The 23983-nt window shown below is 33.8% G+C and overlaps 2 protein-coding genes across 2 annotated transcripts in view; both read left to right on the forward strand.

Annotated features, from left to right (window-relative positions):
• LOC145733082 (uncharacterized) overlaps nucleotides 1-18490 on the forward strand; it is a 47427-nt gene extending 28937 nt beyond the window's left edge. Inside the window, exons 3-8 of the mRNA XM_081985724.1 lie at nucleotides 1573-2807; nucleotides 13310-13435; nucleotides 13645-13803; nucleotides 13872-14026; nucleotides 15402-15612; nucleotides 15670-18490. Of these exons, the coding sequence (XP_081841850.1) occupies nucleotides 2178-2807; nucleotides 13310-13435; nucleotides 13645-13803; nucleotides 13872-14026; nucleotides 15402-15612; nucleotides 15670-16074 (1686 nt within the window). The 5' untranslated portion in view covers nucleotides 1573-2177 and the 3' untranslated portion in view covers nucleotides 16075-18490. The remainder of the gene's footprint in view (nucleotides 1-1572; nucleotides 2808-13309; nucleotides 13436-13644; nucleotides 13804-13871; nucleotides 14027-15401; nucleotides 15613-15669) is intronic.
• A 449-nt stretch (nucleotides 18491-18939) lies between these two features.
• Nucleotides 18940-21092, forward strand: LOC145733112 (vesicle transport protein SFT2A). The gene is made up of 4 exons (XM_081985771.1): nucleotides 18940-19301; nucleotides 20233-20380; nucleotides 20443-20582; nucleotides 20638-21092. The coding sequence occupies exons 1-4, from the start codon at nucleotides 19233-19235 to the stop codon at nucleotides 20764-20766; spliced, it is 486 nt and encodes a 161-aa protein (XP_081841897.1). The 5' UTR covers nucleotides 18940-19232; the 3' UTR covers nucleotides 20767-21092.
• The last annotated feature ends 2891 nt before the right edge of the window (nucleotides 21093-23983 follow it).

The raw sequence follows: 23983 nt of genomic DNA on the forward strand, positions 1-23983 counted from the left end.
ATATCTAGCCTAGTTTTTTTTTAATTTGGGTTAAAAGATTGTCATAAAATGCATTGAATCTCCCATAAGACGTTTTGCTTTACCGATGCCCTTAAATTTGTCAAACTTTCCCGATTTATTCACCAGTTGTGTTCATAATCTTCCATAGCATTAAATTTCTCTCAACGAAGCTTAATTTAAACATAGCTAAAGTAACATTAATCATCCGTTTATAAAGGAAAAAAAAATCGCGTGCGTATGCGTATGATTTAATGTTTCATCTTCCGACATCAGGTGACCTTTTAGCAACTACATTATAAATAAAACGTTCCGCTTTATCAAAATCATCAGCGCGAACGCGGTCGGGAAAGCGCAAACGGAAAATGACAAAGCGATAAGAATTTAATTCTTTTGAAAAGTAAACCGCGCAAGTTTTAATATTCATGCAGTTTTCAGCTGAAACAAAAGAAACGCGTATTAGCCGCCCAAGGAAATTTTCCGTCAAGAAAAGCCGCTAAGTAATTTTTCAAATAAATGTCCTTTTATGTTTCCACCTCTCGTTTCTATTAAAGTAAACACGTTTTATTATCTTTTTTTTTTGTTAAAATTCGCGCAATAAAACATAGTGCAAATCTAATATAATATACAGGGAGTGTCAGTTTTATAAGCGTAAAAAAAATAATTCTAAGTTATATTGGTCATATAAACAAAGGTCCGTTTTCTTTTGAGATACAAAATGTTAAAACAAACTCTTTGAAGATGTTTTTTTTTAAGTATCTAAAACAAATCTAAACGACGATTTTGAGCATTTTCAAAATTCAAACTAGCTAAATAAAGCCTGTCCTCGTATTTAACTGGGGCGTATATCCATCCAAAGAAAGTAAAAAGTTTTCCTTTCATACATAAATCAGTGATGCAGTCTAGAGAATTTGATGAATAAATTAGAATTTTACTTCAAACCGGCACCTTGATTTATCGTTGATATTTTGCGATTCTCCCAAGGGAACTCAAACAGGTGAACCGAGTTTTATACACGGAAAAGTAGCAATTTCGCGACAAAGTTAATGGAAAGCGATATATTTTAATTCAAAAATGTATGATACCCGAGTTGAACAACTAATTCGAAAGCTGACGAGCAAGACTTTAAATTAATGTTTGTCGGGTTTCAGATTTTGCCGTCTGGGATAATGTGGTTGCATGTACCTACTTCACGGTTTATTTATTAATGCCGAGGATTTTTCGGCAACATTTGAATAAAAACAAGCATTTGCTTGTACTTGTGCTGTACTTCACGGAGTATTTTGCAAGTGTAAGAAAATACTTTATTTTATACAAATGGCCCAATGATTTTTTCAATCACATTTAACCACTATTGCCAACCTAATTCAAAATCCTCCTAGTTTTTAAATAGAGTATACACACCTATACGATATTATAATGCTATTACTATAGGCTATAGTTGACTGTTCGTATTGCATGCATTATTTATGTATGAACAGCATGTTTTTCGTAATTAATAATCTTTCTAAGGCAAGCATGTTGTTATGCACATTCTTTTCCAGCAAAACAGTTTCCGTTTATTGTTATTTTCAGCAAAAACTCGAAATTTCCCGTCCCAACTTTTCCTCCAAGATTTTCCGTTGCGTTCACTACATAATCTTCCGAGTAAATGCAATTATTAGAGTTAATAACATTGATCAAAGCAATATCGGTGATGTTGTTGTTGTTATTGTTCAGTCACATTAAGTAGTATTCCTCATTGTTAGTGAAAAAGAGCAATATTTATCTGACATTCCTATTTAAAATATTATTAAAACACATTGACAATATAACATAAGTTTTAATTGCTTACGTTATGGTTGGTGGCGTTGTTAAAGTGTGACGTATTAGTGAGTTAAATCAATGTTGTGGAACGAAGCAAATATGTGGGAGATATGTTTCAGTAGCATCATGTCTAACAAACACAAAAAGTCAGTAAAATTTACGAAAATAAAGCTGAAATTTCAAAATGACTAGTCTCGCAACCTCTGCTAATGTATAGGGCAAAACAATCAAATTTTATATTTCTCATTAATCAAATTAGTAAGTTTTTAAGTCAATTTTCTAACGATAACCATAGAGCTTTATTTTCTAAGTAATAATCAAGTAATTGAAGCAATCTTGTTGGGTGGGGTGCTAAATCGCCCGCCATTAAAACTATGTATGCGGCCGCAGGGGGCGCTTCACTCGCCAGCCGTCAAGCTCGCCAGAAACAGCGCCAACAAAAAACCAAACAATTAAAAGCGCAAAAAGATTTAACTCCAAAACCCCCGCAAGCCAAACAGTTTCACAACTACACCACCGACACTCCAGCACCGCGATTATCCAGAGTAGAACGAGGTGTTCTGAGACCCCCGGCTCAGAACGAGCGACGTCACAGCACCTCTAACTACCACCTCAAAGAATCACACGCTAGAGCTCGCATTCACGAAAGTCCTTCCATTTGCATTCCCGTTCAGCCTCTACGAGCCTCCACACATCATCTTCACCACTTACCTCTTACCCCCACCACACTAGTCCAACAACAACAAGAGAACCATGTGGAGAACCAGCTGTCGTCACCTCACAGCCAATTGCCTCAGATTGAGGTGCCGGAGGATGGCAAGTTGGAGAGACGCTGCAGTTTCGTGAGACAGGTGGAGGAGGTGGGCAAGAAAGAAGAGGACCTTCTCGATCGGTGCAATCATATTTGCAATTTCGAGATTAAGGATAAACAATGGGACGCGCACACCCATTATTATTTAGACGAGAAGGAGGTGTTTGGCAGTTTGGATTACCCTTTTTCCGAGGTATGTTTTAAGTTTGTAGACATTTAGAGGTGAGTAAGTAAAACTTTCTTTTTTGTCCTTGTGATTTTCTTTGTCTGAAGCTTAAAACTAGATGTGCATTATTTTTATTTTATTCTATTTGAAAGTGAATTACTATTACCTATTTTATTCACTACCCCATTTTTCCAATTAGGATGGGTTAGAAGACTTTTTTGGAGAATTTCACTATGTAGGGCAATTCAAAATTTACTTTAGAGGCTTCTGGCAGTTTTTAAGAAAATCCTGGAGGGACACCTGTAGAGGTTTCTGGTAATTTTAAAAAACTCATGGACGACTTAGAACATTAGTAGCTCTGGATATTTTTAAAACGTTTTTACTAGTACTTAGGGGCCTCTGGCAATTCCAAAATTATTCTACTAGAAGTTCTTATCAGAATTAAGAGACTTGTAGAAGCCTGTGGCAATTTTTAGAACGTTCTCACTAACACCAACCAACCAACAGCCTCTGGTTTTCTGACAAAATTCTAGGAATTTAAAAAAAATCCTGAAAGTTTAGAACACATATAGAAGCCTCTAGCAATGTTTGAATAATTTCTGTAGTATTTAGAGGCCTCTGGCATTTCCAAAATGATTCTAGGGGTTTCTGGGAATTTACAAAGTGGAAAGTGTATGACAATTGTAGAGCAATGTTTGGTAGGATATAGGATTTCAGTAGTATTTAGAGATTTTTGGCAACTTCAAAATAAGTGCAGAGGCTACTGACAAATTAAAAAAAATTCTGAAAAGTTTAGGACACTTATTTAAGCTTCTCGCAATTTTTGAAACATTTCTAATAACATATTTAGAGGCTTTGCCATTTTTGGCTGTGACGTCACCATAATTCGTTTCGTTCACAAAAAAAATCAAATGCTTGATTTTGGGTAAAGCAAAGTTATACAATTTTTGAATTTCACGGTTTAATTGATCACCGTCATATTGATATACAGGGTTGTCCAATTGTTATAAACTTTATACCTATGTTCTAAACCAAAAAGGTTCTTAAATTATATACGAAGGGGGTAAAATTTTATGACAAGACGTTGAAACTTTGTTGCCACATTTTGTTCGATTTCGAAAATAATGGAAAAATAAAAACAGATTGCAGAATATGAAATTTTCGTTCTTGAATTTTTATTATATACCAGGTGTCCAAGAGCACCCTGGACATAGGAGATTAACATGGGAAAACGGTTTTGATTTTTTTGCGCCTGTACGGTTGATTTGATTGAAAAATCGTATTAATGAAAGTTGTAGTACCTATCACGGACTAGTAATCTGTATTTTTTTCAGATCTCTAACTTGAGCCCTTTCGTCGAAAAACACGAACAAAAATGTGAAAATATTAACTTTTTACCTGCACTGTATAAGCGGTTGTCGAGCAACCGTACCAGCAACAATGATCTGTTTACCCGTTGCCCGACTACCGCCTATACAGTGCAGGCCAAAAGTTTAAATTTTCGCATTTTTGTTCGTGTTTTACGACAAAACGGCTCAAGTTAGAGATCTGAAAAAAATACAGAAAACTAGTCCGTGATTGGTACTACAACTTTCATTAATACGATTTTTCAATCAAATCAACCGTACAGGCGCAAAAAAATCAAAACCGTTTTCCCATGTTAATCTCCTATGTCCAGGGTGCTCTTGGACACCTGGTATACCACTTTTGATTGCAACATGACTTGTAACGTGTCTAAGGTTTTATTTTACAATTTACATACTAATGTAGAGAGTTTTTATGGTTTTCGTGCGCCAACCCCGTAACCGTAAAAAGCTTTCCCTATCAAAACTGAATATCGTTAGGAAACCACATTTATACAAGTAAGTATGGCAAAAATCAGAGTAAAAGAGAATGACGTAACAATGTAATTAGAAACTTTTGACTTGATGACGCGCTCGTTTTGTCTTTATTACATTATTTAGAATTGTCAGTCTAAATAATCTAATGAGTTCATTTGTTTCCACCTTCGGTTTGAGAAGTATCGAGGGCAAACTTGCAAATTAACGGTATTCTTTAGTAGGGGTTCGCACGCAAATAGACAGTAAAAGAAGCGGAAACTCGCAAAAGACAACAATAGATTTGCATAGTTGGCACCATATTAAACGGCCGGTTTAATTCCGCAAAATGTCAACCGGCTCACGACCGCAATTCATCAACATTATAGGCTGACCCTCGATGACATTTTTCGATGACCTTTACCCCGTTAATAAACAACGATAAATGCGGTTTTTGCCAACGTGACCCTAAATAGTGCCCTAAATAAGTATTCGTGGCACACTGAGTGCTTTGTAGTTTATTATTATGCCGGAGTTACTATATTTGGACCTGTAAAGGTTCATCAATAAAAGTTTAATTCATATTTGCAGATCATTAGAATATGCAGATACAAAATAGTATTGTTAATAATATGTTAAATAGGAACGGTAACATAATTTTCTTTAACTTACGTAAACAACTAACTTACTTTTTAAAATTAAAAAAAAAAACATTTTTCTTTCTCTACAATTTAAAATTTTATTAAACTCTAAGTTAGCTTCCTTCTAATCCTTTAAACACGCGAATTCCTTATGATGGGATTTAAAAACACACACCCTGTATTAATGAAAATAGGTTTGAAAATAATCAACTTCAATTATTTTACGATTTAGGCTACACTCGTAATAATTGTGAGTGTCACTAACGACCTCCTACTTCTATCAAACAAAATTAATTAGAATGATCCAAAACCTAAATTATAAAGTGATTTTAGCGTTAACGGTAATTTTGTATTGAGACATAATAAAACCGCTTTATTACTCGCTTTTTAACGTTATAGAATGAATATGCAACAAACAACCGAGACAATAATGTCTCCCCTAGTGTGCCTCCCTAAAGACTACATAATGAGTTGAATATGAAATGAGTTCCGATCCGGGATAGTCGAATGTGAAAGAAAATCAAAACCTTTATACAAAGGGACCATCAGCTTAACCTTATTTTTCACACATACACATATCAAACTTTTTCGAGCTTATTTCCTGGCTGAACAAAAAAAAACGACCAACTAGCAAAATATTCTTAAAAAAATGCAACGCTAGTACCTATACATTTGAAATGTCTATTTAAACGCAACCTATATACTATACACATATGATATTTTTATACGCCTTATTTCTTGCTCCTATTTACCTACTATTACTACTACACACAAAAAAAATGTTAGCTACACAATATCGCGTAAACCAGTGCCGTTATCCGGAAATTGCGCCCTTCAGTGTCGTTATTGTTGCGCCCTTTAATGCCGGAAGTGATGTGAAGATGGGACAGTCATCAGACACTGTATGAGCACAGCAGCCGCAGCGGGAATGCAGGCCGCCTTATTAATCAGAGAGAAACAGCGTCTTCGCAGGAAAAAATTTCGAAAGGGACGATCGGATTTGCCTAGTCACATAGCCACCAGGGAGATTGGCCCTTTTCCGCAATATCCGCCCGGATTTGAGGTAAGCCACGACCCGAAATAAACTTTTCGGTTTTATAACTTAAAAGTAACTTCGTCATTTAAGGAAGCAAGTTTTTCTATTAATGTCAATGGTTTAAACTAACAACTTGTTAATAGTTTGATTGACGTCAAAACGTCAGCCTGAAAATCAAAGTAAGTCTGCCACACTATTTCTTTGATTGGCGCTGCTACTCGGCGATTTGAGAAAAGGGACATTTTATTAATTTTCGTTTGGAAGCCATTTTGAAATTAAAAAGTGTTTGGTGCGAACAAGCCTAGAGGGCCTTCGTGCGATAGAGTCATCATATCTATCTTTGAATATACTATTCTGAAAACGTCTTAACTTTTTAAAACTGGTATATTTTTATCACTTGTACATGTACTGTTCGTGTAAACTGTTAAGTAAACCACTATTCTATTCGATTCCACTTTACTCTGGCGACAACAACACTAACTTCTGCTAATTAGGTACGCCCTATGAACTGTGCTGATGGTTATTTTACATTCAAATGAAAGATAAAGTATAGAACAAAGATGTCATAGATAGCGGTTACGTTATCGTGTGGGTTTGCCATATTGAAATTTAGTCAAGAATGAAGTTATATCAAGAATTACTCTTCCTATTTAAAAAGATAGGTTAGATGTCATTGTTATGCTGTACTAAAGGTTACACGTGAGTAGTTTGTGATTGGTCAAAAAAACAGCTTTTAGCCTGCCGTTTTTCCTTGACCAATCACAAACCACGAACAGTGCTGTCATTTACGCAAATACTGCATGTAGACTTAAATTGGACCTTACCTCATGATTGGAAAATCTTGTTTGAGAGTAACACATTTTTTTCTTTAACCTCACTTTTGCGATAGAAGATAGAAGTCGCTGCGATTTAAAATTAGCACTCGTTGGTGTCACGTCGAGTTTTAAAACTTTATTGTCATTTTTTTTACCTATAGTGCTTGAAATTCTATGTCAATTAGTCAATAGCAATATAAAATACTGCAGAAACAGAGCAGTCTTTAATACAGTTTAAGTATGTAGCTGGCCTGTAAACTGCAATTGGTATGCTGTTTCGTTTTCCATTTCAATTTTTATACGACCTACCTATCGATTTTTGCGTGGGCTAATAACGAGAGTCATAAAGGCAAATGGTTATTATGATTAAAACATAATTTGATACGGCGACGAAACGCAACTTCGTATACGGCAATGTTGCAGCTAGGATGTCATTTAACAATGTCTCTTCTTGGCAACACGTTAATTTTTTTTTTTTGTAAATTGATTCCTCTATTCATTGTCAAAAGGCTAAAATTTACTAACATACTACCAATTTTTTACGTCTTTATCAATGCTATTTTTGGTTCCCAAGAAACTTTATGTCATGTTTTCTACGATTTTTCACATTGTAGATTCATTTAGAAACCACCAAAAGCATTATGTTATTATTAAGTATTTTTTTGTTTTTTAAATTTAAAAGTACCTACTGATCAACTCAAACTGAAGCCATTTGGCTTATCCGGATGTATGACCATACATCAGTTCTGTTGAGCCCGAATTATACATATCAGTCAAATTTTGATGTTAGTAAACACGCTGTATAATAACGAAAAAAAATAGCGATTTTAAAAACGTGGAGATCAAACTTACTGAAAATTACTTACGTTTATTTTTGCTTGCTACTACTACTTTCAGCAGCTTTTTTCTTATGGCCAAATCCATTAGGACAGTGACAAGATATAGAGGGTGTAACATGGATACGTCCCAAAAATATCGATTTCTTCTTCTCTTCTTTATCAGCCAGTTTCTGTCCACTCCTGAACAAAGGCCTCTTTCATTTGTTTCCATGCTGTAATGTAATAAGGACATCATATCCATCTATGTTTTACAATATATTATTATTATTCAGTTGTTATGCTTTCGCGTTATCTATATTAAACTTGAATTTTTCAAAATCTGGCATGAGCTTAAATAAAAACTAGCACGCATTTGAAATGTTAATAAAAATCGTTCGCCACAGCGAAATGAATACCTACTAAATATTCGATAGCACGAAGCTATATCCGTTCCTTTTGCGTTCCGGCAAAAATCACGTAATCAATATCAAAGAAAATTAAAAAATTCAGGACGTTATGTGTGTGAGAAAATTACAGTTTTATTTACCAAACTACATTTTTCGATTCTGGGGCGCTTGTTTTGTATATTCTAATTAATGGGAAAATTCCGTATTATTTGCATATTTTCAAGTAAGTTCTAATGATCGTTTGGTTGACAATTTTTTGTTTTGAGTAAAAAATAGCTATTTATATACCAAGGGCGTTATAGAAAAAACATAAAGTCTGATGAACATTATACTTTCCCTAGAACATGTGGTGCATACAATGCTTTGTTTTCATTTAAATTTTTGCGTAAAAGTGGCTTTGAAATGGTTGATAATCCTTAAGGTAAAAAAATGAAAAGCAAATAAACAGCAAGACAATGGGCCTATCCCACATATCATAAATTTTTGTTTTAATGACTGGAATCGAAAAAATAGGATCAAAAAACTAATTTTTCATATTCTTGAAGAAAAAATTATGGTCGTAAATGTTCCTACATTAGTTTGAATTTGTCCATTAAATTTAAAAGATCTGTTTTGGCGCGCATGTGACGTACGTAATTCTGGGCGATTTTATTGGCTGTTGCACGCCATCTGTTTCACTTCTTGTCGCTGATTGGTTGATAGTGTAGAACGTCACCGGCGGCGGGCGTTTTAAGCATGAGATTAATGTAGTTTTTATCATCATTTTTTTTCTATTTAGACTTAATATTTTTGAAAACAAAAAAATACGGGTATAATATTTTCAATCCGTCTTTGTAGTTATGAAATAAAAAAAAATTGTGGGACAGGCCCATTACAATTAATAAACGGGAGCGTTATCCGCTTAATGTCGTGTGGTTGTTATGGACGGACGTTATTAGCTATTTGCTTTCTAAGGTATTACCGACCAATCATGAGTGAAACAAAATATTTTTAATCATTACATTTAGCATGTAAAGTAGTAAATAAAATTCAATAACTAAAAACAGCAATAACTAGATTAACCCGTTTTCTTGCCATTAACTGGATGCTGTGTGACCTTGGTTATACTTAAGAGATACTTCAAAAAGATGCTTAAAGACAATAAAGTTCATTAACAAGTAGAAACTTACATACAATGTGCTTCTTCTCCGTTTTCCTGTTTTTAATGTCAAATAATACTTGATCTCTCCAAAAGAACCGGATACTTAAAAATAGTGTTTGAAAAGTCATCTTTAAAAAACTTGACGCGTATCTTTCTTCAGGTTTTCGTGAAGTAACTCTCTGGTACAGTGGTTTTCTCACAACTTTTAACAAAATTTGCTTAGGATTTTGAGTGGAGTATAAAAAAACTGAAATATGTAGATCATAGCATAACAATCTCCGAGCTTAAAGGAAGATATGATGCCTTTATCACACGAGGGCGATATGCACAATCCCTACAAGTCGAATTGCTATTTATGTTTACTTTCTCAACACTCCGGTAAAATCAGTCATCAAGTTGTTAAAGTTTCCCAATTTTAGAGTATTTTCTCCCTAACTCCTAGAGTTTATAAAATATTTTGCTCAAATTTTGAACGTCAAAGATGAAGCAGCAAGCTGAAACTGTGCTTACCGTACCTAATTGGTCAATTTCATATACCACGCTTCAAATTGTGATTGGTCTGTGATTTAGTATTCCGTCTCAAAACTGTTCAAGCTACAGTAAATATCCCTGTAGGGGTAGAAAAAAGTTTTAACTTACAGGATGTTTGGTTTTACATTTTAGGAGCATTAATCGGTTAAGCTGACAGCTTTAAACCGCACCTCTAATGGATATTATTTTCAGTAGGCTCAGCTTTATGATTGTTTTAAAAACGGGTAATAAAAAAGCTTTTATTCCTGCCTTGGGCATTTTTTAATGCTCAAGATCGTGTAACACTGAAACTTGAGATAACGATTTTATTTTTTGTAGGTATCTGTTGATAAACTACGAAATTATGCTCTCACCATATTATAAAATGTATTATGTGTCAAATCAATCAATACAATAAATCGCGTTCTGGAATATGGCTCCAAACTTTGCCAAGTCCTAATCATAAATTAATACGCTATGAGCAAACACTACACATTATGAAAAATAAATCGAAAAGCTTTTTTATTGTCCATTAAAGCCGGCATTTTATAGTTTTACTACTAAAATCCGGACCTAAATTGCTATAAATGTTGAGCACATTATTGATTGATCTGCTGCTATTAATTGGCACTAAAACTGGTTTATGACTCGCGGTTAATTGGTATTGGTAGATGGACCAATTTCGTCCCATATCTGTGTCTTATTGATTAACCCAGTAAACACTAAAGAGTGAAATTTATGCACACTTTATAATCTATGCACGATTATTATAAACCCAAATATAGTAAAGATTTACAAACTACTAGGTCTCTTTTCAGTCTACTCCATTTAACTCAAGTTAACCTAAACTACCCTAACGACTCTTTTGAATGAATTATCTATGAGTCAGAATAATTTAGTTCAGTCCTTCACAGCTAAAAAAAGTTTCCTTCTTTGAAATCTTGAATAGCACGAAAACTCTATTGTAATATTATTTCTTCTTAAATTTTTGAAATTTCCTGTCTTTTTTTTGTTTTTGAATTATAGCATATTATATATTTATTATTGGCAGTATTTTTATATTAACAAAAGATGGACACTTAGGCCCAGTTGTACAATCCCAGTTCAAAGACCGGTTTAGTTGAATTGCGACTGGTAGTTGAACTTTATCATATGAATTGCATTGCTGTCAAAGTGACGTTCCTGACTTGAACCAGGTTTGAAGATTGAACCACTATTGAACAACTGGGCCTTAGTAAATTACAACAAACATTAATACTGAGTACTGATTATACAGAAAATCAAAACAATTTTAGTAAATTTCAATGTTTAAAATTAAATACATTTTGAAAACACACCCACTGGCAATTCTTGGAATTTGTTTACATTCAGCATGCATGCATCCAATCTGAATGTGCCAGGCGATGATACTTTTATGGAAAATACTGTTTCCCAGGAGAATCGTTCAATTTCTGGCTAGCGGAAAACACTCACGAAGAACCGCGCGAACTGACAAAACATGTTTGTGTTTGTTACCGAACGAAACGTTTAAATTAAACATTGTATTTTTAATTTATTTGCAGCAAAACAGGCGTAAAAGTACTCTCCAAGTTAATAAATAGTAGTTTTCCGAATCAGTGCGCAAAGTTATATTTTCACGCACGTGAAAGCAGTTAGACGAACGACGCAAAGCGGAGTTTGGATAAGCTTTAAGTGCGGGAAAACTACTTTGCGCACGTGTTAGAAACAGTAGTTTTTCTACGAATTAAACTATACATATTGTTTTTAATTTTAAATTTTTATTGACAATTTTCCCGCATAGTGGCGGAAAACTGCTACTTTGCATATGTAAAAGTGCGCGCAAAGCAGCTCTGCAGCTTCTTTGCGGTAATTCGTAGAAACATTTTTTTATGTGTCTTTAATTTGTATATCAAAAGAATAATTTTATGGATTAACAAATTTCCCTTCTTAAATCAAGTAATAATCATCATAATATAATAATGACATCAAAGATCAAATTTAGATTAGTGTAAGAAGACCGTGGATGAGGTCTAAAACGAAAGATCAAAGTAGGATTAATTAATATTAAACTGGTTCTCATTAAAGTCTCAGGCAACTTAAAAGGCAATAATTTGTTGATATGTACATATTAACATATTTCATTTTTGAATAACGAACATATTAAAATACCATCAATTTAATTGTACACAGGGTGAGTCGCAGTGTTAATGAAAACAGGCAAACTTGATGACATTTTGCACTGGCACCTGAACACATGACAATACCAAGTCTCAATTTAAATTGAAAACGTAAATAATCTAGTCGAGCTTAAATTGGACAAATTTCATCATCCCAATAGAGCACTCCAGAACACGTGACTTTAATGGATATCCGCCATGTTTGCTGTGGAGTACACCATGTCAAATGATGTCATTCTAGAATGGTTTACATAACTAATACCTCAATGGACCTAGCCTACTTCTAAAAACAATTAACCGTGTCAATTTAAAATGAATCCCGGTCTTGACATGATGTCAAGTTGATGTCAACTGCAAACTTTGACAGCTAACAATTCGGTACATTTGACTGTTAGAATATATTTCTTGCTTCTGAAATCCGCTTCTGATCACACTGTAGTGCCTCTAGTAAAAAAAATTAATCAGTTGTTAACTAACCGTTTCAACTACGCTTTGAACATCCTAAATTTCTCACTTTTTTCCATTTGGCAACTTATTAGCAAATCCGTGTTTTTATCATAGGCAAATCGCCATTTTACTTGATTAAATGTGAATAAAAAGCACTTTAGAACACTTCTTAGCAAAATCCAAACCAAACACTTAAACAAGCAAAAAAACCGAAATTAAAATTTATTTACGTGTCTACCCCGATTACGTAGACACGCAACTCCCCGTGTGGTTCCGCCTTCTGTTTTAGTATCTGCATTTTTCTATTACCCCCGATTAGAACTTTGAAAAGAACAAGATCCCTATCCGAAATAGCCGGTTGTTTTAAGCCCATATTAGAGATGGGTTGTCACCCGGTTTTTTCCCTTCTAAGCTCCAAATAATGTAACAACAACAAAAATATATATTAATAAATAAGGAATAATGTAATAATTTGTATGTAATACAACTTTCACTCAGATTTAATGTCTAAAGTATTAGTTTGTATTACATTTTTATTAGTTTTGTTGAGGATAAAACAAGACCATTTTGACAGTTGACCACACTATAAAGTAGGATTACCTAAAAGATCCGAATCCTTTCGAAAAAATCTTTGTGTTTAAACCCAAGCGGGTTCCAAATTTATGGGTTTTTTCCTCCGACCCATCTCTAGCCCATATTGACCAATTTTTTTTATCGTAGTGTTCGCAGGGTCGGACTGCTTGGCAGGAACGGGAACGGGGAAGGCGCTGTTCGCTCTCAGAAGAGGCACGGCAACACCGCATCAAGCAAACCGAGGCTCATCATCGATGGATGAGAAGAAATCGGGTAAGTTTAATTACAATATTAAAAAATTGATACAAATCTCACTCAAAACCGTTAATTATCAGGCTTTAAAAAAATTCACACAGTTGAAATAGTAGTAGTTCTAGTTCATGAAACGACCATGCAATAACTTTGTTATTATTTCCGGGTTAATACTGCTAATGTGAATTTACAATTAATTTTCGAACTTATTTTTCGTGACACATTTTCAGATCCACGATACTACATATGGTGGAGGATCAGACGAAGATGACGAGTTTGTGGCCTTTCACCAAAGTGCCGCGGCCAATGCTTTGCTCTACGTCGGTCTGGGTGCTACTGCCATTGGAGGGGTGATTTTCTTTGTCGGTACCGGAGAAAAAGGGTTTAAGGTTGGTACAACTCATCCCCCCCCATAATAGAAGCAAACTCGTCTAATTATTTGGTTTGAAATTCACAGACATTAGAACTAAGGCTGATCGGTCCTACTCTAATAGTAGCAGGACTGCTTTGTTGTATAATACGTGTGCTTCTTTGTGCCTGTCCGAGTACCTGCTTTAGAGCCAGCAACAAACGGAAACTGAAAGATATGTCATGTTCGCATGGAAATAGCAGGTAATGTAGTGACTTAGAAATATTCAGGTAAATCGATTATTATTGATTGGTGGCCATAATGTGTCACGAAAGAAATCTAACAAACACAGCACTTTACAGGTGCATTAATGTCCCCCTCTAGGACAGACACTGGACATGAACAGATAATTAATGGAATTTAGGGCAATTGAAAAGTTTAGTGCAAAACTATGCACTTATGTAAATGTAACTTTTTCTTATAGTGCATCTTCTATCGAAGATTTGCTATCATCACAGCAATTTACAGTTGCACATTGCTACAGTTAAACCAATACCTTAGGTTTTTTAGCCAAGACACACGTCGTCTGCTAATGCCCTGTTTCCACTAATCTTTTCTTGGACTATCAATTGGAAAAGTGTGTATTTCTGTTCTCTCATTATATGACCCAAGTATTGAAACTTTCTGTTTGATGACCTCTCACTTTTTCCGCATCCGGTTCAGCACTTCGGCATTAGTAATTTTGTCGGTTCAGGGAATACATTTACATCTTGTGGTGGAATTTGGTTTTCTTAAAGTTAAATTTTAGTCCATACTCATTACAGCGGTCATTTAAGTTTCATGAAAGGAGTTGTTTATCTTGAAAATTGCTCGTTAACAAGACGGAGTCATCAACATAGGTACCCTATATTAAAAGTAGTGAGGTTTGGTTTTTTGTTTATCAATCTCAATCCTCTGACCGGTTTCGCCGTATTACGGCTCATCAGAGAGGCTATAGGGCTTGATAACCAAAGAAGAAAACCTTCATTCCAGTATAGTCAACTGGATGCCAGAAATGATAGTTGTTGTGCAACATCTGGTACCATCTGTACTCAACTCTATGAGTTAGAAAGTACAAATGGCGTTCCCAAATCTAGAAACAGTCCCATTAATGCCGCATCATTCGGTAAATACCGATCTGATTCCCACTAACTGATCTTCTAGGCTTCTCCTAAAAATTGCTTTGCTTTTGTGTATTCTGCTCTATGAAATGCCATTGAAACAGTACTGCAATACACCGGTTTTGCACTAAACATGTCAATCGAACACGCCATAAGACCCAATGATAATTTCATGTTACAATAATTAAGTTAAATAGGACACTCTGTATATTTTAATGTCGCTCGATTCTGCTAGTCTGGGTCTTCGCATAATGACCTACTATGCGCTGTACCAGAAGTGTACAGTTTCTGAGATATGTACATCAGCCAAATTATCTTTATTTTCCACTGGAAAATGAATTTTAAATGATCATAGTCATTGCGCTCAAAGAAGCTCAAATTTCCATTAATTTAAATGGGACACCCTGTATATTTTAAAGTCAAGAACTACAGTTTTTTTTTGTTGATAGATATAGTCATTAGGTTTTTCATATTGTAGGCGTCGTTTGGTTCCTCGTTATCCAGCTGAGTTAGTGGACCAGGTGGACTTTGTCCCTGCAGACAAAACGGCGCTACTCCACAAACACACTCGAAAAAAGGTGTCGATAGTACCGCCTAACTATAGTCTACCCAGTACTAGTACCAGTGAATTTAAAGAGTTGCCTTCTCTGAACTTAGAGAACGAAATTAGAAAATTAAGTATACCCCAGGTAAAAAACACTGATGGTGTAAACTGGCACGATTCTGTACTGTTATTGGTATTGCAGATTCATCTTCCGTCACTCGCCGACTCAGATGAGAATAACAGCAAAGTATCGCGCGAAGAAAGCGTTATCGAACTGACAACGTTGGATTTCAATTACGAGATTCAAAGCCTGTCGAGCAACGAAAGCGACGACCTAACGGAAGATCAAACCGTCGGCCATAATAATAAGGTAAGCAAACTGACGCGGTCGCGTGAGCCCGCGGCTAAAAGCGAGCGAGGCGCGTGCGCTGTCGATATCGTTCCTAACGAGGCCGCCCGTGCGGACGAAACGTTGAGTGTGGTGATCGAACGCAGCGAACCTAGCAGTGTCGAACGGAACATTCAGGCGACTAAAAAAGAGAGTAAGAAGGCTCCTAGTGATAAGCATAGCGGAATTGTTTTGAGTCCGCTGCAATTAGGACAATAATACAAATAATTATGTAACTTATAGGTGTTGAAATGAACGATTTTAAAAATTGTTTTAGTAGCGCTGTGATTTTTTCTTAATTCGCTTTACCAATTGAAAATTGTTCCGGTTGAGTATTATTCGGTTTGTGTAGTAGCCTATAATAGTTAATTTACTTAGCTACTTGCTGTCCTTGCTGAATTAAAACACTCCTGAAACTTGATTATTTCACATTATTAAATCCCAGTTGTACAATGGTGGTTCAACCTTTGAAACTGGTTCAAGTCAGAAATGTCATTTTGACAGCAATGCGTATCTTATGGGAAAGTTCAACTACTAGTTTTACTGTCCAATCGTCTTCTACTTGGTGAATAGAGAAATATCCGAACTCAGCTAAACTGCCTTATTGTCCGTTTTGGTTTTTACTCTTTTTTTTACTTTAAGTTTATATTCGTATCTATATTTTACAATTCAGTTTTTAATGGTGGTTTTGTAGAGAAGTCAAATGCCATATTATACGAATATGAACATTTTTTGAAAATTCTTTGCAAATAAATGCTCCCTACAAAGATGGAAATTTGTGACATTTGTCAGTTTGCCGGAGACAGTTGGTCACATGCCAACTGACAAATGTAACTCTTTTTACCAACGACTTCGTAATGTACCAATCTTCATACCTGTATATGATTCATTCAATTAAGTTATGAAATAGTTATGACCTATAAAACCACCATAACGTAAAGGGTGTCAGAATGATCCGTTTTATTTCACCAATTATCAGTCTGTTAAACCCACAGAATACGAGAAAACTGCAAAATAACTTATACAGGGTGTTCCATTTATACAAAATCAGTCTGTCTGTCACGGTTTTATAACTTATGTATTTAGCAATTTTTTTTTTCAAAAACCAAGTACTTATAATGAATTTAAACAAAACGGATCACCCTGTACTTTTTCCTCCAGCATGTACTAAACATTATGCTACAATGGTAGCCTATTTTCTTTACATGCAGCAAAATTCTTTTACGTAAAGAGTTAATCAAAACTGTTATTAATTTATTGAGTTTATACCGTGCGTACAATTCAAATTAATACTTTCAAAAGAGAGACACTTTTTATTTTTTACCCCAAAAACCGCTACTGTTATATTGTAACTAGTTTTAAAAATAGCTAGAGATTGTAAATTAGCGTCTCGTGTACAATTGAACGAAGAAAATTCCGAAAGTTTTGTATTTGCATGCAGCGCGAATGTAATTTTTGCTAATATTTTAAAAATAAGAATCAAATTTACAGAGAATAATAACCTAGTGTGCCTAAATGTATATTTTTTAAAGAAATGACTTTGTAAAACTCCTACTTTGTTTAGTTGTGGCAAAAAGCTATAAAATGTGAATTGATTAGTTTTTTTAACTAATGGCTGAAATACGTACAGACACAGTTAGCTCTTTACCCCTTTTAACTGTCATGCAGAAAATTAAATTTGACCCTGTTGGTCACAGGTCACAGCTCATGTTCATTTGATTTCACATTAACCTGGAAAATCGAGTTATTAACGGAAGAAAGACTTAATAGTTCAATAACTGTATACAGCAGGTAGTTTTTAGCTAACATGTACGTATTTCAGGCAATTTTATTAACATTAACTATTTGCAGGGTTGTGAAAAATAACGCTTTGTTTTAATGTTATTAAGAAGCAACAAATTAGTCTGTAGATTGATTTTATTTATTAATATTGTAGTAAGTCTCATTAGAAACTAAAGTTTTATGTACCAAAACTTGGTGCAAATTAGGAAATATTGAAATTAAAGTACAAAAGCAACAATAAGACAAAAATCATCTGAAGCAAGTTTGATCATACATTCAGCAGACAGACAGCGAATCCGAGTTTCTGGTGAGACTTAATAAATTGCTACTTCTAACAACATATATTTTATTAAAACTACTATAGAGTACTAGAGCAAAAATAAGCTGGTCTAATAACAGATAGCCTCGCCGATTGCCCACTAATTATTACGGCTAACCTCTTGTAATAATCGAATCATTACATAATTTCAATGTACACGATCACACCATCATTCATGTCGTCATGTTTTGCTCAAACTAAAAAAAAAACTATTTTCCTGGCGTTGATGATCATTTTCTTGATTTAAATAATCATAGCGGATGCCTAATAATAAATAGTAAGTATACATACCTATAAATAAAACGTGTAAATTTAATATTATACCTATTATAATAACATAGGTAACAAATTAATCAGTCACAGAGTTGCGTTTTTTTTTTTGTGTGTGAAAGTACTGAAACGCGACCGTTGCAAGCTTTTATACTATGACTATTAATCATTATAATATACATACATAGAGAATTTGAGATGGTCATAAGTTTATTAACATAATGGGTACATATCGAGAAATAAAGTTTGAATTGCTAAAGATTTAAAGTGTGTTTTATTATGAAGGAAAGAGAGTATTTAGAACTGATGGTTTGTCGTGGTGCTACTTTAAGATGGAAGCTTGCATCAAATAATTTAAATTACTAGTGTATAAAAAGTGAATCGTTAGAATAATTATAAATTTCAATAATTTTTTCATGCATGGTGGTCTAATTGGTCTCTGGTGGTCAAATTTATTAGGGCAACTATAAACCATAGCATTAATGTACTTACCACACATCAAGGTCAGGCTGTGTGAATGTAGTTTAAATAAAGTGGAAAAAATATAAGGAATTAATTTGTTATTTAAAATTAAAATTAAAACTTGAAAGTATTGAAACTGTATTTAATACCTCTATGGCAGTTATACGCAACCACCTGTTTAGGTTGATCTTTACATGTTTTTACCTAGTATATGACAGTTTTGACATTCAATTGACCGACGATCGTCCGACCGTCATTGTCATTAAAATTTGTTTTGCATTTTATTTTGTGGCTGTTGCATTATTTATGTTTACATCTTTGCTATTTTTTTATAGTAAATATAGACAATAACATTACAACAAACTCACATTACAGGGAATTTGACGTGGTCAAATAATTTGTAGTAACTGAATTTTTCGCTACCAAAGTGTTTTCACTTTTCAGAGTCATAAATTAGCAAAAGATAAGATTTCCATCTAGGGCTAACAAACTGTAGTAAAATAAACAACTGAAATATTAAGATAACTTTGTTTCCTACACTAAAATGGATAAATTAAAAAGAGTTTTGAGTGGTAATGATACTCCAGATGAGGAAAGTGGCATTATGTCTCAGGTAAGTCCCTAAATATGTTGATAACCTAGTTTGAGTATTACTTTATGTAAAGCATAGACTTAAAGGCATTTTAACTATATTCAATTTGTAGGGATGTTGATAGTCCGTTAGTTTAATATAGGGGGGTTTTGAAGTGTACAGTTACATTTTTTAGTGTTAACAGTTACATTTTGAGCTCAAATTACCAAATGTTATGACTTCACATACTTAGGACACCTTGATACTAGATGATTACTAACATGATTTAATTGTAATAATTCTCATGTTGTAGTAGCCTACAAAAATTCAAGTTTTTATTTTTCAATGCAATGGTTGAAGTTGAAAACTTGTTTGAATGTTCAGGAAAAGAATTCTGGACAGTTTACAATATGATTAAGACAGAAACATTTTCAGATAGATTATAGGACATTTTGGCACTTCACAGCAGAAAAATAAATTTGAAAAAAAAAACACCAAACAATCAAAGCAGAAACTTAAAACTTTTTAATTAAATTTTTTTTTTCATTTTTTGAGGTGGCGTTTGGTTGTAAATCATTTTTTTCCTCAATTTAGTCCAAGCTTACACACACTGAATTTTTTAAATTCAAGTACCTCAAAACCAACTGAGAAAGTGATTTGTCCTTATCTTGGAAACCTTGTATTCCATATAAATCACAGTCCACTCCAAATGACTGTATAACTGGCTTTATTTACTGTGCCTTTTTGTGTTATTTCTACTTTGTAAAAGACATTTATCTATTTCATAGGGGAATTTAAAGAAGCATTAATGGCCCTGTGACCAACAGGCAAAAATCAAACTAAAATGACATGAGGTAATCTGTTATACCTATTTTAATTTGTATGCTAAAGTAATAGGGGTGGCATTAAGTAATATAGCTAACACAATAAGTATTTTGTTTATTTTTGCTGTATTTAATTTATTATTTTCTAGCTTAATGATGCCTCAACATTAAGCTGGTCAACTAGAATAAAAGCCTTCATTGCATGCTTTATTATTGGAATACTACTATCCCTTTTAGGTTCATTTGCTTTATTCTTCACCGGAGGTTTGCGAGTATTTGCAGTTTTTTACACTTTAGGTAAGTTTTTCCACTCTATAATCTTTTATAAACTGTCAGTTTAAATAACTTGTGACGCCCAGGTAACATTATCTCACTGCTCAGTACCTGCTTTCTAATGGGTCCATGGAATCAGCTTCAAAAAATGTTTCAATCAACTAGAGCCATTGCTACGTCTCTGGTTATAGGCAGTATAGTTATGACGCTTTTAGCTGCCTTGTTGGTAAGTTGATAAGGTAATAAAAAACTAGAAAAAAGTACCTACATTTTGATTTTAGTGGCACAATGCTGGACTAGCTCTTCTGTTTATTATAATTCAGTCATTATCTATGACTTGGTACTCCTTGTCTTATATTCCATATGCTAGGGATGCAGTTAAGAAAACTTTGAGCACATGCGTTTCCTAAACTAATTATTGTTTATCAATACAAGTGTATCATACTGAGTTTATAATGATGGGTTTAAACAATAATGCCTCAATTTGAGGAATTTTGAAATATTTCTTTGTTTTGGTGTAAAACTATTAGGCTAGTTTATCCCAAATTAATGTGTGTATACAGGGTCTTCTGTCTTATTCTAAATTTACTGTACTATTCCCATGCAAAGTTCTAAAAGTGTACTTAAAGAAACCATACCAAATCGAGACAATAACAAAGCCAACTAATCTATTTGATTCCTATACATATACAAAATGATATTAAGCTGAGACTAATAAATAATTTCTTATTTGTAACTTCATTTTATTTGTATACAGGGTGTCCCGCTAGGTAAGGGACAAAAATGTTCTTTAGGTGAATTTGAGTCGAAAATGTCCTATAAACATGGGTCTGCAAATGCTTCCTCACCAAGATATGATTTTTTAAAATTTAATAGTGTTATTGAGTGGGAAACTACAATAATTCCGAAATAATAATTTTATTTAACAAAAAAATTACTACTACTGTGAAAAACCTGTTTACAATAATTGTTCAAAGTGTCTACCTTCACATTGTAAGCATAGTTTAGCCTTTTTAATGATGTGACTGATACTTTTCCGATTTTTTCCCAACAGGGAGGTTATTTTAGGTCGTCAGCGATATTACTAATTTCACAAAGCAGTTCAGCCATGGTATGTGATTTCTCTACATACACTAAATTCTTCATATGTGCTTAATATACTTCTTGATATACTAGTTATTATAGCATTGTACAGGGTGCTGCATTTTCGATAGTTTTACGGGGTACAGAGAAAACGGTAATAGATAGAAAAAAAGTAGCATACGTGTTCCGATCTCATTTTCTGAGCTGAGATGACTGGCGAAGAGTGGGCTGCGCAAACTTCTTTTGTTTCAAAGATACGGGGGGTTTTTGAAAATTGGTCATTTTGGAACATCCTCTGTATTTCATTTGCTATTAAAGTTATAAAAAAAGGAAAAACGGTTTCCGGTAGAAGTTTTGACGTAGAATCCAATGGCGTAGTCAGTTTTTTTCTATTACGTTTAGTTTCTGACATATGACACTAAGTTATATTTTTTTAAATGGAACACCCTATATATTTTTAGGTCATTTAATTCTGTTGATTTTTACTATTTCAACGGTGTATTAAAATATATAAGTTTGTAAACGTTAATCTTCGTAATTAGAAAAAAAGCGTTTCCTTAATAAAAAAGTGCTAAATAATATGTATAAAAATACCCACAGTCGAAACCAAATTTGGCTATATTCATATTAACATGTTACATGTCGTTTATAAACAGTTTTTTTAACTTCTACCTTAAAAATAGAAGAAAATAGAAATGGCCACTTTTCTTATTAAAGTGACGGTAGAACTGTTTGTAACTTAGATTTTTAATAAGATTTATTAAAAATATTTAATTTTCTGATGTGTTAGTTTATATGATTTCCGATTTTGTTTGGTATTTTAGATATTGGCCTTTTTTTTAGCTTAGCAAAGGTCCTTTTTTTAAAATAACAGGATTAACCTCTACAAACTTATATGTTGTAATACACCGTTGAAAAGGGAAAAATAAACAGAATTAAATGAACTAAAAATATATAGGGTGTTCCATTTAAAAAAATATAACTTAGTGTCATATGTCAGAAACTAAACGTAATAGAAAAAAACTGACTACGCCATTGGATTCTACGTCAAAACTTCTACCGGAAACCGTTTTTCCTTTTTTGATAACTTTAATAGCAAATGAAATACAGAGGATGTTCCAAAATGACCAATTTTCAAAAACCCCCCGTATCTTTGAAACAAAAGAAGTTTGCGCAGCCCACTCTTCGCCAGTCATCTCAGCTCAGAAAATGAGATCGGAACACGTATGCTACTTTTTTTCTATCTATTACCGTTTTCTCTGTACCCCGTAAAACCATCGAAAATGCAGCACCCTGTACAACACTATTAAATTTAAAAAAATCATATTTGGTAAGGAAGCATTTGCAGACCCATGTTTATAGGACATTTTTTACTCAAATTTACCTTAAGAACACATAGTGAAATTTTGTCCCTTACCTTGCGGGACACACTGTATGTATAGGGTAATGTATTAAGAAAACTAAATTTAATAGTCTGAGAGTGATCAGTATTGAACTTATGCAAAATTAATAGGATGTATTTTACTACTTGGAATTTACCAGTCTTTATACTGTAATATGTAATATATTTTGAAGGAATATTTACCTTTTTTTAAAGATTATACTTCTGCACTACTTTGTATTTGGGTTGGGGCCTCCACATCTAAAATATTTTCACGTTTGAGGTAACACCGTAGGTATTCGAAGTTGGTACCAGCTCGACTATTTTAAATGGAGCACCCTGTATATTATTATATTTTTAGATTCTGCTAACGATTTCAAGTATGTTTCACGTATGATAACCTATATCTATCTGCAACGGTTTTCGAGATATTTACATGTGAAAACTAACATTTTCTCATTTTGGAATGTCGTCATCTCGTCATAGCTCCTAAGCCGAAGGAGTTAGAGCAAGCTTAACTTTCTATGCCGTATGCCAATGTTATACTGCAAAGTTTGGCAGGTGTCAATTTTTCTACTCTTATATTTGCTCTATATCTGTATCTGATTAAGAGCTATGACGGTTCAAAGTGTGAACACGTCATTTTTCAAACGTCAATATCTCGAAAACCGTTGCAGATATACCTATACAAGTTATCCTACATGGAACATACCTACTTGAAATCATTAGCAGAATCTAAAAATATAATAATATCCAGGGTGTTTCATTTAAAATAAGTAACTTGGTGCCTAGTTCTGGTATAACCGGAATCGCCACCATTTTGAAAATATTCTATATACCACCAAATTTTCAGAATTATGCTCCTTACGGCTTTCCCATAATGGACCACCCTGTTTGGTTATATAGATAGAGTGGTCTGTCCTCCAAAAGTATAGCACCTTTAAAGTTTGAATGAATGTAAAATATATCTCTGTAATATTTGTTTTCTTTAAAACTCGCAACCTGTGTAAAATGACAGATAATAAATTATGTCGTTCTTACATCCAAACCATCATTTAACAGTAGTTTTTTTTGGGTGTTTTGTTTCGTTGGTTATATCGATGTTTAATTCAAGAGTCTTATATTTTGTAGTTATCTTTAAATCAAATCTAAAAACTGCTGTC

Source organism: Ips typographus, linkage group LG1, assembly GCF_016097725.1.
Source record: "Ips typographus isolate SLU linkage group LG1, UJ_Ityp_2.0, whole genome shotgun sequence".
Taxonomy (NCBI): domain Eukaryota; kingdom Metazoa; phylum Arthropoda; class Insecta; order Coleoptera; family Curculionidae; genus Ips; species Ips typographus.

Coding starts and splice junctions, on each gene's coding strand:
- LOC145733112 (XM_081985771.1), top strand. CDS start 19,233: ATGGATAAATTAAAAAGAGTTTTGAGTGGTAATGATACTCCAGATGAG. Junction 20,381..20,442: donor TGCAGTTTTTTACACTTTAG/GTAAGTTTTTCC, acceptor TGTGACGCCCAG/GTAACATTATCTCACTGCTC. Junction 20,583..20,637: donor CGCTTTTAGCTGCCTTGTTG/GTAAGTTGATAA, acceptor TTTTGATTTTAG/TGGCACAATGCTGGACTAGC.